The 19,180-nt window shown below is 34.2% G+C and overlaps 1 protein-coding gene across 1 annotated transcript in view; it reads right to left on the reverse strand.

Moving 5' to 3' along the window:
• Positions 1 to 19,180, reverse strand: part of LOC117114227 (calcium-activated chloride channel regulator 4A-like) — a 60,057-nt gene that overhangs the window by 19,191 nt on the left and 21,686 nt on the right. Inside the window, exons 2-5 of the mRNA XM_033257832.1 lie at positions 15,225 to 15,443; positions 10,469 to 10,766; positions 9,117 to 9,412; positions 5,575 to 5,820 (exon numbers count right to left, since the gene is read on the reverse strand). Of these exons, the coding sequence (XP_033113723.1) occupies positions 5,575 to 5,820; positions 9,117 to 9,412; positions 10,469 to 10,766; positions 15,225 to 15,407 (1,023 nt within the window). The 5' untranslated portion in view covers positions 15,408 to 15,443. The remainder of the gene's footprint in view (positions 1 to 5,574; positions 5,821 to 9,116; positions 9,413 to 10,468; positions 10,767 to 15,224; positions 15,444 to 19,180) is intronic.

A 19,180-nucleotide genomic window follows, 5' to 3' on the forward strand; every position in this document is an offset into this window, starting at 1 on the left:
AATAAAAATAATTCTAATTTGAATGGCTGTAGAATTGTGCCATGATTTGCGGTTTGAAGCTATACTATACACTGATCCATGTAAAATGTACAGTGATTACAGTTTGCTCACTCTTCAGACGCCATAGCTGGGGCTTCCAGCAGGGATCGGATGCCATACCTGGGGCTTCTAGCAGGGGACTTTCATGCATCATTTGCTACAAATGTAAATATTGGAATTACAATATGCACAGTATTTTGTTGTTATTAAAATCTACTAAATACTTCACATCCTGACATGGACAAGAGGAATCTGGGCAAACCCCCAGTACAGCAATGACAGGGCCATTAGAAAGCTCCTTCCCTTAACTGGATTTGTGTATAGAATCAGGCAAACAGCTATTGACAATAGAGGATATGGGAGAACACTTAGGTTGGTTTGGAAGTTAATACACGGGAGCTGTTCGTACAGCAATTGTCATTAAGCTCTCAACTGTGAGTTTAGGAAATTTAACTTCTTTTGTGACTATCCTATAATAATTCGCTAAAGAAATGTTCAACACATTATAATAAATTATTATCCTGAGACCAATTAATGACATGTACAGTACTTACAGTATGTACATTACCAATGCTATGGTCCATTGTGTTCCATAAGAAGTTGTTCAAGAACAGAAACTTAAACAGGAAACACATGATTTGTGGTATACAGCTATAATGAACCCTTTGGGAATTTACTTTAAGAGCAAAAAAGATGCAAAACTACAAATCTATGAAGATGAGATTCATTTTAATTGTGAAATCACACTGTAAATTGCTTTGATGACCTCTATATACCCCTTAAGTAGAGCCTTCTTAATGACTAACAAAACAGAATACGAGAATATGCAACTAGTTATCACAGGCAGGCCCCCGAGAATTGATCAATTTCTGTACTTAATGGTAATTTACGTGTCATTAAGCAATACTTTCAACCCAAATGGCACCGGACATATTTTTACTTATGCTTCTTCTTGTCAAAATTTGATATAATTAGATATTGGGGAAGAATCCGCAATTTTACAAGCGAGTCGAAAGTCTGGATTTATGAACGTTCTAAATCTAAACCTACATTCTATCTATCAAACCGAAACCGCTTTAGTGTACTCAACAATGAAATTCTACTTTTAACTTTTAAGATGTACGAGAGAACAATAACAGTGAAAAAGGAAACAAAACAATAGGCAAAATAAAGGTAATCGACACAGAAGAGGGGGTAAGAAAAAGAAAAGGCAATACAATGTGTCCAATTCCATAAATAATTAGATACTTTTAATAATGTTAATAGAATATGACCTAGATTATATGAAATATTTGATAACAAAATTGATATGTTTGGAGTTTCTGAAACTTTTTTAAAGAATGAATCAGGAAATAATATTAACAAATATAATTGGGTTGGCAAAAACAGAATAGAAAAGGAGGGGATAGAATAGGCATTTTGATTTTGGAAAGAATAAATTTAATCTCTGATAACTACATTAAAATTCAGTGAATGACAATTATAAACGGCTATAGTTTAAAATTAGTACATATAATGATAAGCATTTATATGTAGCCGTAGCTTATTTTCCAGTAGAAAGGAGTTAATCCAGATTTAACCAATGAATTGTACAATCAGTTACTATCAGAAATAATAAGAAAAGAGAATAATGAAGATAACCCAAGTATACAAATTATGGGTGATTATAATGCAAGAATTGGCAACATAATACCTAATGGTGACCACAAGTACTATTAATTAAAATGGGGAAACACTTTTAGATTTTCAAAATGATGCAAATCTAACTATTATAAATTGCACAAATTTTTGTGAGGGAAAAATAACTTGGTGTAGAGAAAATCAACAGAGTACAATAGATTATTTTTTCTGCTCTAAATCTGTGTTAATTACATTCAAACACTCATCATTGATGAACATTAGCCTGGTTCACGTCGAACTTTATCTAGATATACCCGTCTTGAAACATGATACGATAATCCCCTAATTGCGTTCGATGCCAAGTTAGAGCCAGATAAACAGCCAGCCAGTTTCAGGCCGTCGACGTCACACGGTGGAAAGGTTTGTTTACGGGGCCCCGTATTGTTTAATAAAACATCTACTGTATTTTACGAACCTAGTACCAAAAAAAAATTGTAAACTACAGTAGAGAAAGTGTGAGTTTCCACTACCTAACCTAGCCGACCAGTACGAACCAACGACAGTGCAGCAGTATCGCAATCTAAGTACTGTAGTAGATTCTCTAGGCCCTAGCTAAATTTACCTTCGATAAAAAACGAATTATTTTAATCGCTAGCTAGCTTTCTTCCATTTAACAAAATATTGTTTTAATTTTCATTAAAACGTTTGTATACTTGGACCTTTCTGTCCTCTTTTGTAGTGTTTAGATCGCTCAAATTTGTTGTTTACATGCGTTTCGCGAAAATCTAACTTCGCGGTGTCAAATAAGTTGCTGACTTCCACACACTTTCTTTATTTCGTCATCGTAAACATTTGCGCTCATTTTACGACTGGCGTTGGTGGTAGTTCGTTGAAACTGAATTAATAGCGACTATTATTGCAGAAATGGAAAAGATTGAATTGTCAATAAATAAATACAACAAATCTGATTTTATTATTAAGAAAAATATACATTATCACTTGTGTACGCAATCGGACTTTTTAACGTTATTACTTGGTCGATGATGCAAAGGGCAAAGGTCATTGGTAATATAGACTATTCGTAAAATAAAAATGGACGTTTGCTTGGTTTTTACCCATAATATTACAAATAATTTCTGAAAACCAGACTAATGAGACTAGTTCGATGCTGTTGTTAGCATTGTTGGAGTACGTTGTTGCCAGCCAGAAGATGATATGGTGGTACAATACAACAACGCAGGCTTAGATGCCTACGGTAATCGTGTCCTTGTAATCCGAGCCAACTTTACCGTTAAGCAAGTTAATTTACCGTTATTCTAGTAAAGTTAAGTCACTTGACTTAAGCCTTTTATCTAGCTATAATTGAGTGGTTCACGTCGAACTTTTAACTAGTTAAGTGGATGTATATCTAGATAAAAGTTCGACGTGAACCAGGCTAAAGAAAATTTGGATTAGGAAGTGACCATAACCTTCTATGGTTGACCATGGACCTACTAATAAGTCTGGACTTATCAATAGGTCCATGCTTATATCAAGTCTGTTATTGACAATTTTGATAATTTCAATAGGGTATTTTGGTGATATCCTTTGGAGGACTATTTCCCCTCCCTTCAATTAATTATGGATCAGATGTATGGTGTACCATAATTAAATGAGATATAGATAAAATAGAAAAACTTCAATTACAGATGGCTAGATATATTCTAAAGGCCTCTATAAGTACACCACGATCTGGAATTTATGGGGAACTTGGCTGAATACCAATTCAAAACATGCATGATATTTATCGGGTTAAATATTTTTGTCGCTTAATTAAAATGGAATCATATCGTTGGCCAAAAACACTTCTCAATGTAACTGAACTTTTTGATTGTGATCCTAAAAATTTTCTTTTCAAATTTATTAAATGTATTTATGATATTTTTACAAAATATGAATCTGAAGACCTTCTAGAATACCTGCCTAACAATTGTGACAATACATATTCGGTTAATCCTTTAATTGATAAAATAAAAGAAACATTTAATAATGAATGGAAAGAGAATGTTGCTAGTAAGAGATCTCGCACAGACTTTGTTTATTTAAGGACACAATAAATATTTAAAAATATTTATTAGATAAATTAGATTTTGAGGGAGTATCCCTAAAATTTAAACTTTGCTCGAACACGTTGCCTTTGGATAACAGAGTATCTAGATGGTCTGAAGACAATGATGGTTTTTGTACACTTTGTAACATTAATCAAGAGGAAATTTTAAGACATTTTCTGTTAATAGTTGTCCTGCTCTTTCAAACATAAGATTAGAAGAGTTGGACAACATTGAACATTCAATAATGAATTACAATATTATCTGGACTGAATTCTCAAACTTGACTCTCGACAATAAACTGCCAATCGGGGTTTAGACCATTGCATTCAACTGAAACAACATTGCATGACTTAATGAATGAATGTCTTCATGCTATGGAGGGTGGTGAAATGACTGGTACTGTTTTCATTGATCTCAGTAAAACAATTGACTCTGTAAACCATACAATTCTCCTAGATAAACTTAGGCATATGCATATGTCTGCTTCTGTCATTATGTGGTTTACATCTTACCAAGCGATCAAAGTCAATCTGTTAATATTGGTGGGAAATTATCAAAACCTTTGCCATTAAACACTGGCGTACCACAGGGATCGATTTTGGGACCACTGTTATTTATTATTTATTCCAGTGATCTGTCACCTTGTATCCCTCTAAACTGTAAATTATTTATGTATGCTGATGATTCAACGTTAACCTGTTGCTCCTCCAGTGTTAAGGATATTGAAAATAATTTAAATTTCGCACTGGACATAGTTAACAATTGGGCCATTAGAAACAAACTTACAATTAACTCAAACAAGACTAAATCCATGCTCGTTGGATCCAAAAAGAAAATTTCCAATGTAGACTTCAATGTAACCATTGCCCATATTGTAATTATTAGAACGAAATCATGTAAGTGTCTTGGTGTCATCATTGACGAAACTTTGAGTTTGACACCACATGTTGAATTCGTCAAGAAAACTGTTTCATCCAAACTGGGTATGTTAAGTAGAATAGGTAATTGTGTCCCCCAAAGAAGCCTGAACACTCTGTTCATAAGCTTAGTTAATAGGCCATCTTTAGACTATTGCTGCACTGTATGGGGAGGTCGTTACATATCCCACAATGCCTTACTTAACAAATGAGCTGCTAGGATAGTTTTAAAATGTATTTTTCTTACCCCATCTGCAGATATGTTTGCACAACTCAGTTGGATTTCGTTTTCCGAAAGGGTTACGTATGAAAAAGCTATACTTGTTTATAAGTGCATTAACCGATTAACAACTTAATATATGACAAACCTTTTCACACCGTATTTGCAAGCTCGTGAAACGAGACAGTCAACTATTATGAAGTTGAAGGTTCCTTTTTCGAAAAGCAAAAATTATTCCACGAGTTTTAAGGTGACCGGGGCGAATATATGGAATGACTTAGATATTGATTTGAGAACTGCGACTTCTCTAAACATATTTAAATACAAATTGTACGAGGCACCAATTAAGAAAATATAATCGGTTACGACCATGTGCTTTAAATGCAGGGACCCAATGAAAATCAGTGTTTTAACTGTTTGGGCTACCCTGGGTAAATAAATGTAAATAAATAAATAAATAAATAAATTATGTTTTAGGGTCAACAGCTATTCCATAGTCTGATGACCTCATGGTAACCTCACAATCGGAGAGATTTCTCCACTGGTACTGTCAATGTTCCTGAGGTATGGACCCACACTGAACTTATGTTAACCAAAAAAGCATTCACTGTTCTGAAATACAGCCAGAGGACCATGACGAATGCCGGATAGATTAAAAGTTTTAGAATAATAAATAAACTGTAAATACCTCATTCATTCTTTCACTGGCCTCAATCAAAATTACCATCCTTGTTGGTATCCTCTGAACGAACTTAAATGTTGGTTTAGTGTCTACATGCATCTCTATAGGTGGGTTTTTTCCTCCAGCAAAATCATCCGTGTTTAACATTACTTCCCAGGTAGATTTATAGTTACACAGCTCATTGTGTGGGTTTGGGGATTCGTAGTTGTGTAATCCAGGTTTTGTAACATCATTATGGCAAAACTGAGTCACCTAAAAAAAAAAAAAATTTAAAACAAAATTTGTAAAAATGAAATTGCATCATCAACACAATTCCTATTTTTTATATTCTTTGGAGCAGTGTTTTACACTCAGGTTCAGGTTCAGCTTGTGGTTGGGTGAATGAACCACACGCTGAACATTCAAGGTCGGTCATGCATAGATAGATGGTAGCCACTGTGACTGTACAGATCTCTTGGTCCAGGTTCAATTCCCAATGCTGTTGACTTTGTGTTTCAGCTGGAGAACTGAAATACAAGTATAAAATAGCGTACCAACTTTCGGACGAAACGTTTAAGCATTTTATCAATTTTAAAAGTTTGTTTCAGCCTCTCTGATTATGAAAATGTCCAAAACTTTCAAGGCAAGCAAACCCAGAAGAAATCTCAAGCAAGCCAGTTGTGAGAACCTTGATAGGTCTGTAACACAAATATTTCAGTGTACAGTATTTTGAAATACAGGGGACAACTTTGGGACAAAAAAAACCCCAATAGGCCTAATTTGCAATGCAAAAAAGTTCCCAATAATTATTTCATGATGCAATGTTAATGACCAAATATATATATATTTTTAATATTGGATGAATCAAAATACAAAGTTGAATATTTGTTTCTTATTTGATACTTCTGTAGTTTTTGTGATACAACAAAACAAAAATAAGTGTTCCCTTAATGGGGGATTATTTGACCATTTGGCACACTCAGAAAGTGTCCCCATCCATTAATAGGGGTGTCCCCATAGCGGTTGTTAGATATATTTCCCCTCGTTTCATGGGAAAGTGTCCCCTTAATAGGCGTGTCCCCTAAATAGGGGTGTCCCATTCTACTGTACAAACATTATTCAACCATTTTTGATGTGTTGCTTGAACGGCCCTCTGACCAAGATTACACACTGAAGACGCATGCACAGCGAATTTATTAAACTCATCAATTCGTAAATCGAACTACAACAACCAAAAATTAATACAAATTAAAGAAATAGCCAACACTTTATCAGCCAGACTTTAAAGCGTTTATCTTAACACTTAAGACTTTCTTTCTGTATATTTTTTTTTGACATAAAAACATTCATTCACGACCCAAACTTGTGTCGCGACCCATGGGTTGCCAACCATAGTTTTAGAGCATGTACAGTATTATATTATTAATGAATTTTGAAAAAAAATATGACACACTTGAGGAAATCTTCAAATGTGAGAAATGCAGTTTTAGGTCAGTTTACTTATAAAACAATCAAACTATAAAAAATGAGGATACTTTACACTATATTGTAGTACGCACATACTTAATCCTAGATTTTACACAGAAAACCCTTTGATTTAATTTTATATCTCGACAAAGAACAGGATTGAAAACCACAGATAAATCATTTTCCTTACACAGTAACAGGAATTCTGACATCAAAAATATGACAGGCTGTAAAAAGATCAGTAGGCTTACATTACTAATCATTGTTAAGTTTAGACGAGATTTTATACCTTGCTTTCACGCGTTTTAACTACATACTAAAGTAGACCTAAATTAATAATAAAGAAAAAGAGGTAAATCTTGATTTTGTTTATGATACAGTATATATATGGGCTATCCTCTCATAATTGAGCAATAAAAAATGTTTATTAGTTTGTTTTTTTTTATTTTATCTATCTAACAATCCCACAGAAATGGCTTTCCCACTTACAGGCATTAAATTTATAAAACATAAAACTCCATTTAAGTTACAAATATCGATAATTTTAAATGAAATAAACAATTAAAAAAGCATCATTTTTCCTAAAACACCTTCTTCCAACTTGAACCACAAAAAAAACAAAAAAAAACACACACACAACAAAAATACCACATTAATAAGAAATAAAGGAATTCAAGCCATCATAAAGAAGATCAACATTTGACAAGAAAGTTATTACTGTATAAGTAATAGGACAGACGACGAAAATAAAACTGTTCTTAAAAACATTTGTGGAATTAGAATTAAATTAATGGAATAATGTAAATCTTTTACTTACTTTATGAGAGAAAAGTCTGGGACAACTTACTGGGGAGGGGAAGGGGAAGGGAAGGGAAAGAGGGAGAGAAAGGGAAAGAGAGAGGAATGGGGGTGAAAAGAGGGAGGAAAAGAAGAGGAAGAGGGGAAGGAAAAGGGGAGGGAAAGGGAAGAGTAAGGGGAGAGAGAGGTTTGTAGTGGAATAGTATGAGGACAAACAGCCTGAGGAATAAATTCCATAGCTTAATTCATTACTGCTCTGGGACCTGACAGTGTTATTTTTGTCATTAAGAAGAAGTAAGACTATTTTAAAAATCTTATCCTGTTGTTTCTAAATTGGTTTATTTTTTATAGATAATCCAATTTATAATAATTTCTATTCTTTTAGGACCTGACATTTATGTGTACCTGGTAAGATGTGAATGATTTACAGACAATAATGGGTAGTACTGAATTAGCAACAAAAGTACAACTACTCCCAAGGGATCAGAAGAAGTGGTACACTCTGCATGATGGATCAGAAGAAGTGGTACACTGTTCATGACCATAGATGGTATAATTGATTCAGTATCCAATGACATCGCTGAAACAGATTGCGCTACATAATTGCTATAATTATCGTATTATGATCGTTGGAAATGTAAACATGACTCTTAATGTTATTATTGACTTCGAACAGCCTGCATCACTCCTACATGTGCCTCTGACCCTCCCTGTACTGTGAAAATGTTGAAGTTACAAGAAAATCAGTGAATTCTTTTCATTTTTCCCCCTTTATTTATAGTGTTTAATTTTATAAGTGTTTTAATTCTATGTTTACCTGTAATATTGTTTCTAATTTCTACCTTCATGTCCCTGTTCGTAGACTTTGTTCTAAACCTATTTTAAATGTATGTGTGTTGCTTGTAAAAATGGTATATTTTGTAGACTGTCTTCGATTTATAACAATTGTGTTTGTGATAATCTTGAATTTGATATTTTTCATTGTAGTTCTCTTAAGTTTAATACTATTACATTCAAGTACATTTTAGATAATCTTTATTGTATTTTAAAATAATTTTGGCTTTTTACTAAACTGTATTGTGTAAGTTTTATACTGTATATTTTATATTTCCATCCTGTAATTGGTGTATACACTGTTGGATGTGCAATAATTAAATTAAAAAAAAAATTATTATAATATAATAATAATTTGCGATTTGTATGGTTCTGAAAAATGTGCAAAGTAACGCGACTTATTTGTAGTACCCACATCCTCATTAGTTACAGTAACCCATCAGAAAAGCAGAATAAACATTTTAACCTACCGACTTTATAATGTTGGGTTTATACATAATAGAAGCTAAAGCTTTGGATGAAGATAAATCATCATAGCTCAAGCAGTATCCATTAATGTCATTGAGGTTGTTAGCATTAACTTCATCCAAGTTGTAATCACACTTTGATTCGCCTGAAGCTATTGGTATAATTTTCACATCCATGGAGCAGCGAATACCTTCGATACGTTGCGTCTCTGTTGATGCATAGAAATGATTGTCGTCCTTAGGATACTCATCTGCTAAACCCCAACGCAGATGTCCCCACTCATGAACAAGAACACGCCCTGCAAAGAAAACAAAAATATTACATTGACAGTAAAGTAGTATGTACCATTTTTGTGGGAATGGAAAGTAAGCCAGTGAGAGCGATTAACTCGGCGTCGTTCGACACACATTGTAGCGATACAGTAAGCATGTACCTAGTCCAATAGCAAAGCCTGCGATGAAGTCTCTCCAATAGACGGCTGTTGTTCAACCCCAATCTATGCTAGAACAATCAAAACCTTTCAGTATATGTAAATGTACTATTTTTGTGTTAATTGTTAAATTTTAATGGTTGAATGGAACTAGTATATATTTTTTATGAATACTTTTGTAATTGAGTTTATTTTTTTTTTATGTTTTATTATCAATATTTGAACTATTCTTGTATAGTAATTGCTTATGTAATTGTAAATTAGATTTGTATATCAGTTTCAGATACATAATATGTACATACTTCATGAAATAAAATACACCCATCATTAGATTTTGTAACTGGTCTTGTTTCATTATTGCAATGCTTTTTTTAAAATATATTTGAATTTTATCAAGTATTGTGTGTGTATGTTTTTAATTTCTTTGTAAATTGGAATAAATTTCACATTTGGTTACATTTACCTATCCCAACATTTTCTATGCATATTTTGATGTTTTTTTTTAATGAATAAATAAGCTATAATTCCAGTTTAGCAAAGAGGATGTAGATATTAAGTGTATATAATCAATTTATCTCTAGACCTTACCAAGATTATTTATGACTATGCTCACTCTTAATGCAGTGTTTTAAACTTGGTAAAATCCGTTTCAGCAACTATATCTAAATATATATTTCAATAGTAAATGGAAAATATCCATGGTCATTAGCACCTAACGGTGCGTTCCAAATTAAATGTATAACTGCATAGAAATGTAAATAAAATCTGACAAGTTAAAGATTAATGGCAAGGGTTGGGTTTCATAATAATTTATCAGTTATCTCTCAACATTAGGTTGACCAGAAACAATCTAGAAAAAATGTGTAAGTTAAAACAATATGTATGACTATAAATTATTTAAAAAATAATTTAAAAAATACAAACCAGTTCCTAAATTGCCATACTGGGTATTAATGGTAGAGTTCTGAATGTAGTCGGCTGTGAGATGCATGTATAATCCCTTGGCGCCACATTTATCATTCATCAGCACATATGGGGTATGAGGCAACAAATCATTTGGCTTATCAATCCTAATATTGGCGCGTATAAATGATTCATGTGTGGCTGGCAAATAATTCCCCATTTTTTTCCAAGTTGTTGGAATCAAAAATGTAATTTCTTTCCAGTAAACTCGCTTTGAAGTTGCCTCAAAGAGAAACTCAGATCCGTTTATGAAGTCCATCTGAAAAAGAAATCATTCAGCAGATTCAACATATAGTACAAGCATAAGCCCTATCTAGACTATCATATTTTATTTGACAAAAACATGCGACATGCCAATATAATCATGATTACTTCACATCATGACCATAATGGCACATCAGGATTATATATGGGCATCTTTTTGTCAAAAAACTTGATAATCTGGAAAGTGAGAGAGCAGCTAGCTCAGTTGGCTAATCTGGTGGTAGCCACTGTGTGTGCACTGAACCGTGGAGATCTCTAGGTCTCCTGTTTAATTTCCATCGCTGCCTCTCCTTGTGTTTCAGCTGGAGGGCCGAAATACAAGTTACAATTGCGCATCGTCTTTCGGATTAGACGTTTAAGCCGTTAGTCCCGTGTGCATTTAAGGCCCATGTGCACGTTAAAAAATGCAGTACCCTCTTCGGAAAAGAGTAGTGGATTGTCACCCGGTATACTGCACAATCACCACCAAAAGGACCCCACTGAAAGTAAGTCTTCTTCTAGACTTTCGTGGGCTATCCTTGGTGTTTACACCGAATAAGTGCCAGATCAACACCAGTTCTTTATTCACCTACTTTAGAAGGAACGAAACTAGACATTATATAAAAATATTATAAGCTTTACTACAAATCAAAGAGACAACAGGCACAGTAACAGAATGCTGTTTGGCTTATGACGGAAAGTGTTATGATGCTTCACTGTCCTGAGGCTGTCTCTTATACACATCTAGATGTCTGCCTTCAAGAGATATACTTTAACATATCTGTCATGGTTAACGTGTATTCGGGAATCTAAGAAGCAATATTTTTCAGTGGGTATGGCCACCGAAAATAAATTCCACGCCCCCTCATATTCCAAAAATATGTCGCACTTGCAACAATACCGAGCCTGACATGTTTCCGTGGTAAAACAAGGTATCTGTAATTATCGCTAATAACTTTGCAATAAACAAATGGTTGTAATTAAAATTTTACATATACATATTACATATAGTGAAAATTTCAAGTTATGTTGTTTTGTCATGGAACGGCCGACCTAAAAAAAAACCAGCAGTTTATTTAAGGCAATAAAAGTATTTACGGGTCCTGGGATAAAAATATATTTTTGCAAAAAACTGACCCTACAGTACATTGTTCAGATTTTGGTCATTAAATTGTTGGCTACACAAATTATTCTTCGAGATTAACCTAAATATACAGTAACTACTGTGACGCTATTTGGAAACAATGATACTTTGGATCAAATATCCACTAAATTATATTTTCTAAAGTTAGATGAAAAGAAACTTCAAATTGAATACTATTGATGCTGGCACCTTCAACTAGTGGCCTTGCTATTGTTAGCTTGCAAAATAACTCAACTATTGCTCTAAAACCTTTATATACACCTAGACCATAATACAGTAGTAAAGGGTAAATCTCTATAATAATATTTCTCTACCTCATCTACCCATCAATTCAATTAAAATGCACTGGTTAAACTCATAAAATAGAGGATTTCAACAGTACGGCCAATTAAACGGGATACAAATATGCACGTCAACTCTCCCGGGACACTCTTTATCGAAGAACCAAGCTTCGAAATTCTTCAAAGTTCTTCTAATATAAAAAAAAGAACCGAGTATGTTCTATTTGTAATTTAAATTCTTTTTAGATAGAATAGATTACCAGACATGAAAGAATTGAGTGAACAGACTTTGAGATTCGTTTGATTAGGCACTAGCGTGAGGGATGGCAGGTTCAGGGCCCAGTGGCGTAACGAGGGGGTTGGGGCACTGTGGCTTTCTGAGAGTGGGGGCCTTTTGGGTCCCAGTCGCCAATTCCAATGAGGGATTTTAGATATGCTCGTTTTTTTAAAATCATGTTTGTAATTGCATTCTAAATGTTTTCAACGACAAAACAAATGATATGAAAGAGAATACGTATTGAATGACTTGAAGAGTGAATATACCAATTCACAAGTATAGTGTTGAATATTTCGTCATATCAACGACACATCAGCAACTGAGACAGGAATTAAGCAGGCCAGGTCTTATATATTGTGCTAACACTATTCTTGTGGATTGGTATATTCACTCTTTAGGTCATTTAATACGTATTCTCTTTTATAATGAGAGTGAAAAATCAAGCGATATTCATTCAACTTATGACAAATGATATGATATGAGTGACGAATTCAGGAATGTTTAATAGGGAAAGACTTATGATTACAGCACCTTTAAATGGCTGGAAAAGGCACTCACAGACGTAAAATTTAAAAATTTAGGGGCCCCCTTTAATTCACCACTGGATATAATATGATATACAGTCGATGTCATACACATTACACTGTTGCAGTGTTTTGTATTTACAAAGCCCTTTTGGGTCAGGGTGCTAGAACGAGGACCACATGTGTGATTAGGGGCCAGGGGCCTTGCGGACCGCGACACGAGAGCCCTGTCAGGGCCCTGGGACTAAAAACTCATGTTAAAGAAAAATCAAAGGAAATAATTAAAAACGTAATGTGGAAAAAATCCTTTATTTCAATGTTATTCACAAAATTGCCTTTTTCAGATTCAGTGGTGTAACGCCTGTGAGGTCTCCAGGATGAAATCCTGGGTGATCAACCAAGGGCTCCTCTTACTCTACTCAGTGCAGTTATACAGAGACCAGTCTTTTCATCCATGAAAGGCAGGAAGTTTACCCACCCCTCGACATTTCTTTACCACCGGGCCCGATACGACACTGTTTAGATTATTTACAAGATGACAACAGCAATTAAAACTGTCTTGACAAACAGGTGAATGGTGAATGTTTACTCTTGGAATTATGTCTGTAATTGTTTCGAGCAGGGTTCGGTAACGAGGGGGGCCTAGGCTAATTTTTCTGTCTTGTGTTTCATTTGAGAATCCCCATGTGACCTGTATTCAGTCAATTAAATTAATAAAATGAGTTTTATATTCAAACTTCTGTGACAAAATTACATGACATAGAAAATGATGTGGTTCTTTAAACTATAATTGAAAACTAACAGCTAGGGAGTAATTATCTAATCAAAATTATGAAGATAAAAAAACTCAGAATTGCGCATTTGGTTAAATGCATCATGGTTAACTTTCAACAATATTTATGTCCGCATTTTCTGTATCACAGAACAGAACATGCACTTGCCAAATTCCATAAGCAATAGATGAATAAATAAAATGTATCAGATATCTAAGTATTTGCTATTGTATTTTTGATTGGATAGCAGAATTAAATACTTGTTTTACAAAACCAAAACTATTATCCTCAAATTTGTTGGATAAATAATAAGTGGATAAATGCATCCTAAATATTTTTGCATTAAGTTTCAAGACTTACAATTCACTTCTTAAAAGCAGCTTAGCTCAGTCGGCTAATCTGGTGGTAGCCACTGTGTGTGCGCTGAACCATGGAGATCTCTAGGTCCCCGGTTCAATTCCCATCGCTGCCTTTCCTTGTGTTTCAGATAGAGCGCTGAAATACAAGTTAAAATAGCGCACTGTCTTTAGGATGAGACGTTTAAGCCGTTGGTCCCGTGTGCATTATGGCCCATGTGCATGTTAAAGAATGCAGTACACCCATCGGAAAAGAGTAGGGGATTGTCTCCTGGTGTACTGCCCAATCACCACCAGAAGGACCTCACTGGAAATAAGTCTTCTTCTAGACTTTCGTGGGCTATCCTTGGTGTTTACACTAAATAAATTCAATCAAATTCAATCAATTCTCCAGCTGGCTATGTCTACAAAATTAAGAGTAAAAGTTTATCTATGTGGCACTGCTTAAGAGATATGAAAGGGTCTTATATACTGGGTTCTGGTTTCACTTTTTGGTTTATTATGTTTTTACCTTCATAGCTGGAACTTCACATTACTTGTAAATCCCATTTTCTTAAGTGTACAGTTAAAATTAGCTACCATTTGCTACAAAACTATTTGTTTCTGTTAAATCATTGGTCAACGATAATGAAATACAGGACCTTTGTGTCAATTGGGTGTTGTTAAATTCACATAGTGCCAGATCAACACCAGTTCTTTATTCACCTACTTTAGAAGGAACGAAACTAGACATTATATAAAAATATTATAAGCTTTACTACAAATCAAAGAGACAACAGGCACAGTAACAGAATGCTGTTTGGCTTATGACGGAAAGTGTTATGATGCTTCACTGTCCTGAGGCCATCTTAATAATGGCGTGTAAAAGACAGTTAAGTAGAGCACGCACTTTGTTGTACAATGGACGTACGATGAGCCTAACTCTGTTCCTTGTGAGCAGTAGATGATGTAACACCGTCTGCTAATTGTTGAGGAAAGTATGAACGGATCGTCATTTAAAACCGACCATTGCACGCATGTCATTGCATTGCAATTTTTGATAGAATCATGTCAGCGGACGATGCACGACTATAGACCCTACATAGAACCAGTTACCATTAGCAAACAACTTCCAATTACCTTTAACTTGTCTATCAGTGATTGGTCTTCTGGAACATCTTCGCTAATTGCGACAAGCACGCCAGTGTAGCCACCGTCTTTAAGTGCTATTTTGTTGGGAAAGGAAGTGTGGACAACTGTAAACACGGATAACAGAAGAACAAAACAGGCCTGGCCAACCATTAGACCGGACATCATTGACATCAATTTCAGCTTATGCAGGTAACTGAACAAACAGTTCTAAAAATAAAAAGAAATGTTGGTAAATTTCGATGAAATAATTTGGAATATGATACTGATTAAATAGTCTCTTTTACAGTCATATTAGTATTAATAAGTACTGTAAGTAATATTAATGAAAATGTGGTGTCAAAATGACAAGATCACAAATTTCAAAAATCATTAATTTCAATTAAAATGGCCTCTAAATATGTGCACATCTTCAAGTCTGGAATATTCAAATCTCGTGAACACAATTAAAAGGTCTGATTTGCTTAATATAAACAATAGACATTCCATTCCAAGAAAGTCTGTTGACTTGAATAATGTACATATATATATATACATATATATATATACACACATACACATACATATATATATATATATATATATATATAAGTTGTTACTGTATGTCTTGACTATATATATATCAACTATATATATGTCGACTAGGTAATAAAGTAGAAAATACAGGGTTCGTACGTTTTTAAACAAGCAAATTTCCAGGACAATTCCAGGACATTCAAGTTCTAATTTTCCTACTTTCAAGGACACAATATATAGCTTACAGTAAAATATCAGCAATTTTACAACTGATTATAAAACATATATGCCTGTCTCTTATACACATCTAGATGTGTATAAGAGATATATATATATATATATACATATATAATACACACACACATATGTATACACACACATATATATGTTATAAAAACGACATCAGCAGTAGCCCTATGAGATCAAGGTTATTGTTGCCAGGGAACGGATTTTCATATAGAATCGTTTTGATACTGTCACAAATACCATGATTAAAGCAGTCAACGTTTTTAATGGAGCGTTTGAAGTTGCTACGATAAGTTTCATTAAATATATATTTGCATAGAGAAAAGTCTGATCGATTTGCAAACCAATTTTAATCCTATCAACAAGTGTATTCTTTGAAAAAGATACATCTTTTTCCTGGTCGTTGGTGAACATAAAAAGATCTCGCCTTGGATGTATTATTCATAATTTGGCGTACAAGGTCCAGTTAGCGCGTAATTAGAATATCATTTATTTTTTAAACGTTTAAGGCATGTAACAGAGGTGTAGTTTTACAGTATTTGTGAAGACCAAATATTTCTTTAATAAGCTTATTCTGTGTAGTTTCTAATTTGTTAAAAATTTGTATTGGCATTAATACACTGACAGCCATAGATTAGAATAGGGACCAACATGCTGTTCCATACGTGTGTTTTAAGGCATGTAGAATTACCACCTTTGCATGCCTATACATTGCAGGGAGTAAAAATGCTCTTTGGCACTTACGGATTCTCTCATCAACATGTTTATGTGATCTACTTTAAGATCGTTTGATAAAATAACACCCAGATAATTTACGGAGTCAGTAACATCAAGTTTACAACCATTTAGGAACCAAGAGGGTTCAGTCATAAATGTATTATTACCGAAGACAGTACATGTAGTTTTACTCGGATTGAATCGTAATCCATGATATGAGATATACGCATTAGCAAAATCAATTAAATTTTGGAGCCCAGTGGTCGTTAGGCTAGCAAGCAAAATATCATCAACATAACAAAATGCGTTGAAGGCAGAGTGGGCAATAACTATACCGCAGTTTAGAGAACTTAGTCCTTGAATAAGATCTTTATAAAATAGATTAAATATGAATGGAGATGACAAACCCCCTGTCTTGTGCCTTTACGGATAGCAATTTTTCTACTTAGGGAACCACCCCACTTCACCATCACCATCACCGTCAAATTTGTGTACCAAGATAGTAAGCATCTCCACCATGGATCATCAATGTTGTCACCTAATTTTTCAAAAATGACATCATGTGGGATTGCATCAAACGCGCCCTCTACCATTTATAAAACCAAATTGTAAAGGGTCAAATTCAAAATTACCATAGGATTCAAGAAAACCCAACTCGAAAGTTTTTGAAATGGTACTAGAAACAAATGGTCTGTAGTTTTATTAATAATAATAATAAATGAATAATAATTATTGAAATGAAAACTAAAAATCATGAAGATGGAGCAGTAAAAGAGTCAGGGTTTGTATGTTTTTAAACAAGCAAATTCCCAGGACAATCCCAGGACATTCAAGGTCAAATTTTCCAACTTTCAAGGACACAATATATGCAGTAGATTAACAGTAAAATATCGGCGATTTTACGACTGATTATAAAACATATATGCTGTACTACTTTTAAATGCATTTTAGTTGAGTGTATATTAAGTTTTAGCAAAACTTTAGTTCAGAGGCGATGGACCTGTCTCTTTTTCTCACGCTCATGGGAAATTAAGTTTTTCTCACACGTGTAAAATTTGATGGTAAGCAAAGAATTCCCACGAGTATGGGGAAGTAACGGTAAAGTAAGGTAGGGATGATCGCCTACAGTGAAGTAAAATTCTCCCCTGCCAACATAAATGTGCGCGTACAACAATGGTCTTATCTTTGCTTAAACGTGACAGTGTCTTTTGTTGTACCGGTGCGCCCAAATAACTCGGTTCCTTTGTAGCGCAGCGGGGTGGGTTACCACCTGTCCAGGGTTGTTGACATGTATATACAGTAAAACAATATAGCCTTTGATGGCTGTACGTTGCGGAGACGTTAATGCATCTCATTTGATATATATTTACGTGTTTATAAATGTTGTATAAACGAATGATGTACAATATTATTAATTAATTTAACATTTATGCTCTATTCTCAACGCATCATTATACTATTACTGTATTATTTATTATTTTTCATTACTATTGGGCCTAACATTATTATTAATATTTAAGTCTATTATTATTAGGCCTTAGTTGTAGGCCTACAGCTTTTATAATCTACTCTACAGCAAAATGTTAACGTACGGCACCATCCTACCGGCACTGATCTGCTGCCGACCAGCAAATTGTTTTTCAATGATTTTGTAAACTTCAGAAACATAATTAACGAAATATCTTGCCCTAAACTCAAGAACTTCTAACAATAAATGCCCTTTAAACACCACCCACTAAGAAAATAACTGTAGAAGTACACGTTCGCATGGTTACTTTAATTGTTAATTAACTGCTTTGCGTTGGATAAGGCCAAAACATGCCCATTCGTGTTGAACAAGTGTGCACGTTTGGAGAGTGATGAATTACCCAAAGCGAATTAACCGGGCTCAGCATGTGCGACAAGACCTTTTCAACTGATTGAAAATTTAATATTTCAGTACAACCGACAGAAAACTAATTACAACATAGCAGATGTCAAAAAAATTAACGATTATGATTATCAATGTCTGAATTAAATTAAATGCAAACATAATTAATATACAAGGTTTAAAAAAAGCACCATCTTTACTAAAACATAGGTGAACAACTCCATTCACTGAATCGCACAAGTTTGTCTGAACAAGGCAATTCAATAGAAAGACGCACACCTCGGGACATCAAAAATTATAACTCTGGCATTGACATTCTAGGCGCATGTGCGTCCCTACACGCTGAACGTCACAAAAACCATAGCAACCAGACCATAAACCGTCAGCGTACGTGACGAATTACCCACGTGCGTGTTAGTTGCCATGATATTCGCGCGTCGTGCGGTGATTACAAAGGCCTAATGATATTTTGCAATAACATTAGACTGAAATTATATTCTTCATTTCAACATTAATTTTACCAAAATTGTGGTGTATTGTCGTTCAAGAGACTCACTTCGCAGAAAAAATTAATAAATGTTCTGTATATACTCAAATG

Source organism: Anneissia japonica, unplaced genomic scaffold (assembly GCF_011630105.1).
Source record: "Anneissia japonica isolate Jap-2015-1 unplaced genomic scaffold, ASM1163010v1 scaffold1525_len913038_cov183, whole genome shotgun sequence".
NCBI lineage: Eukaryota > Metazoa > Echinodermata > Crinoidea > Comatulida > Comatulidae > Anneissia > Anneissia japonica.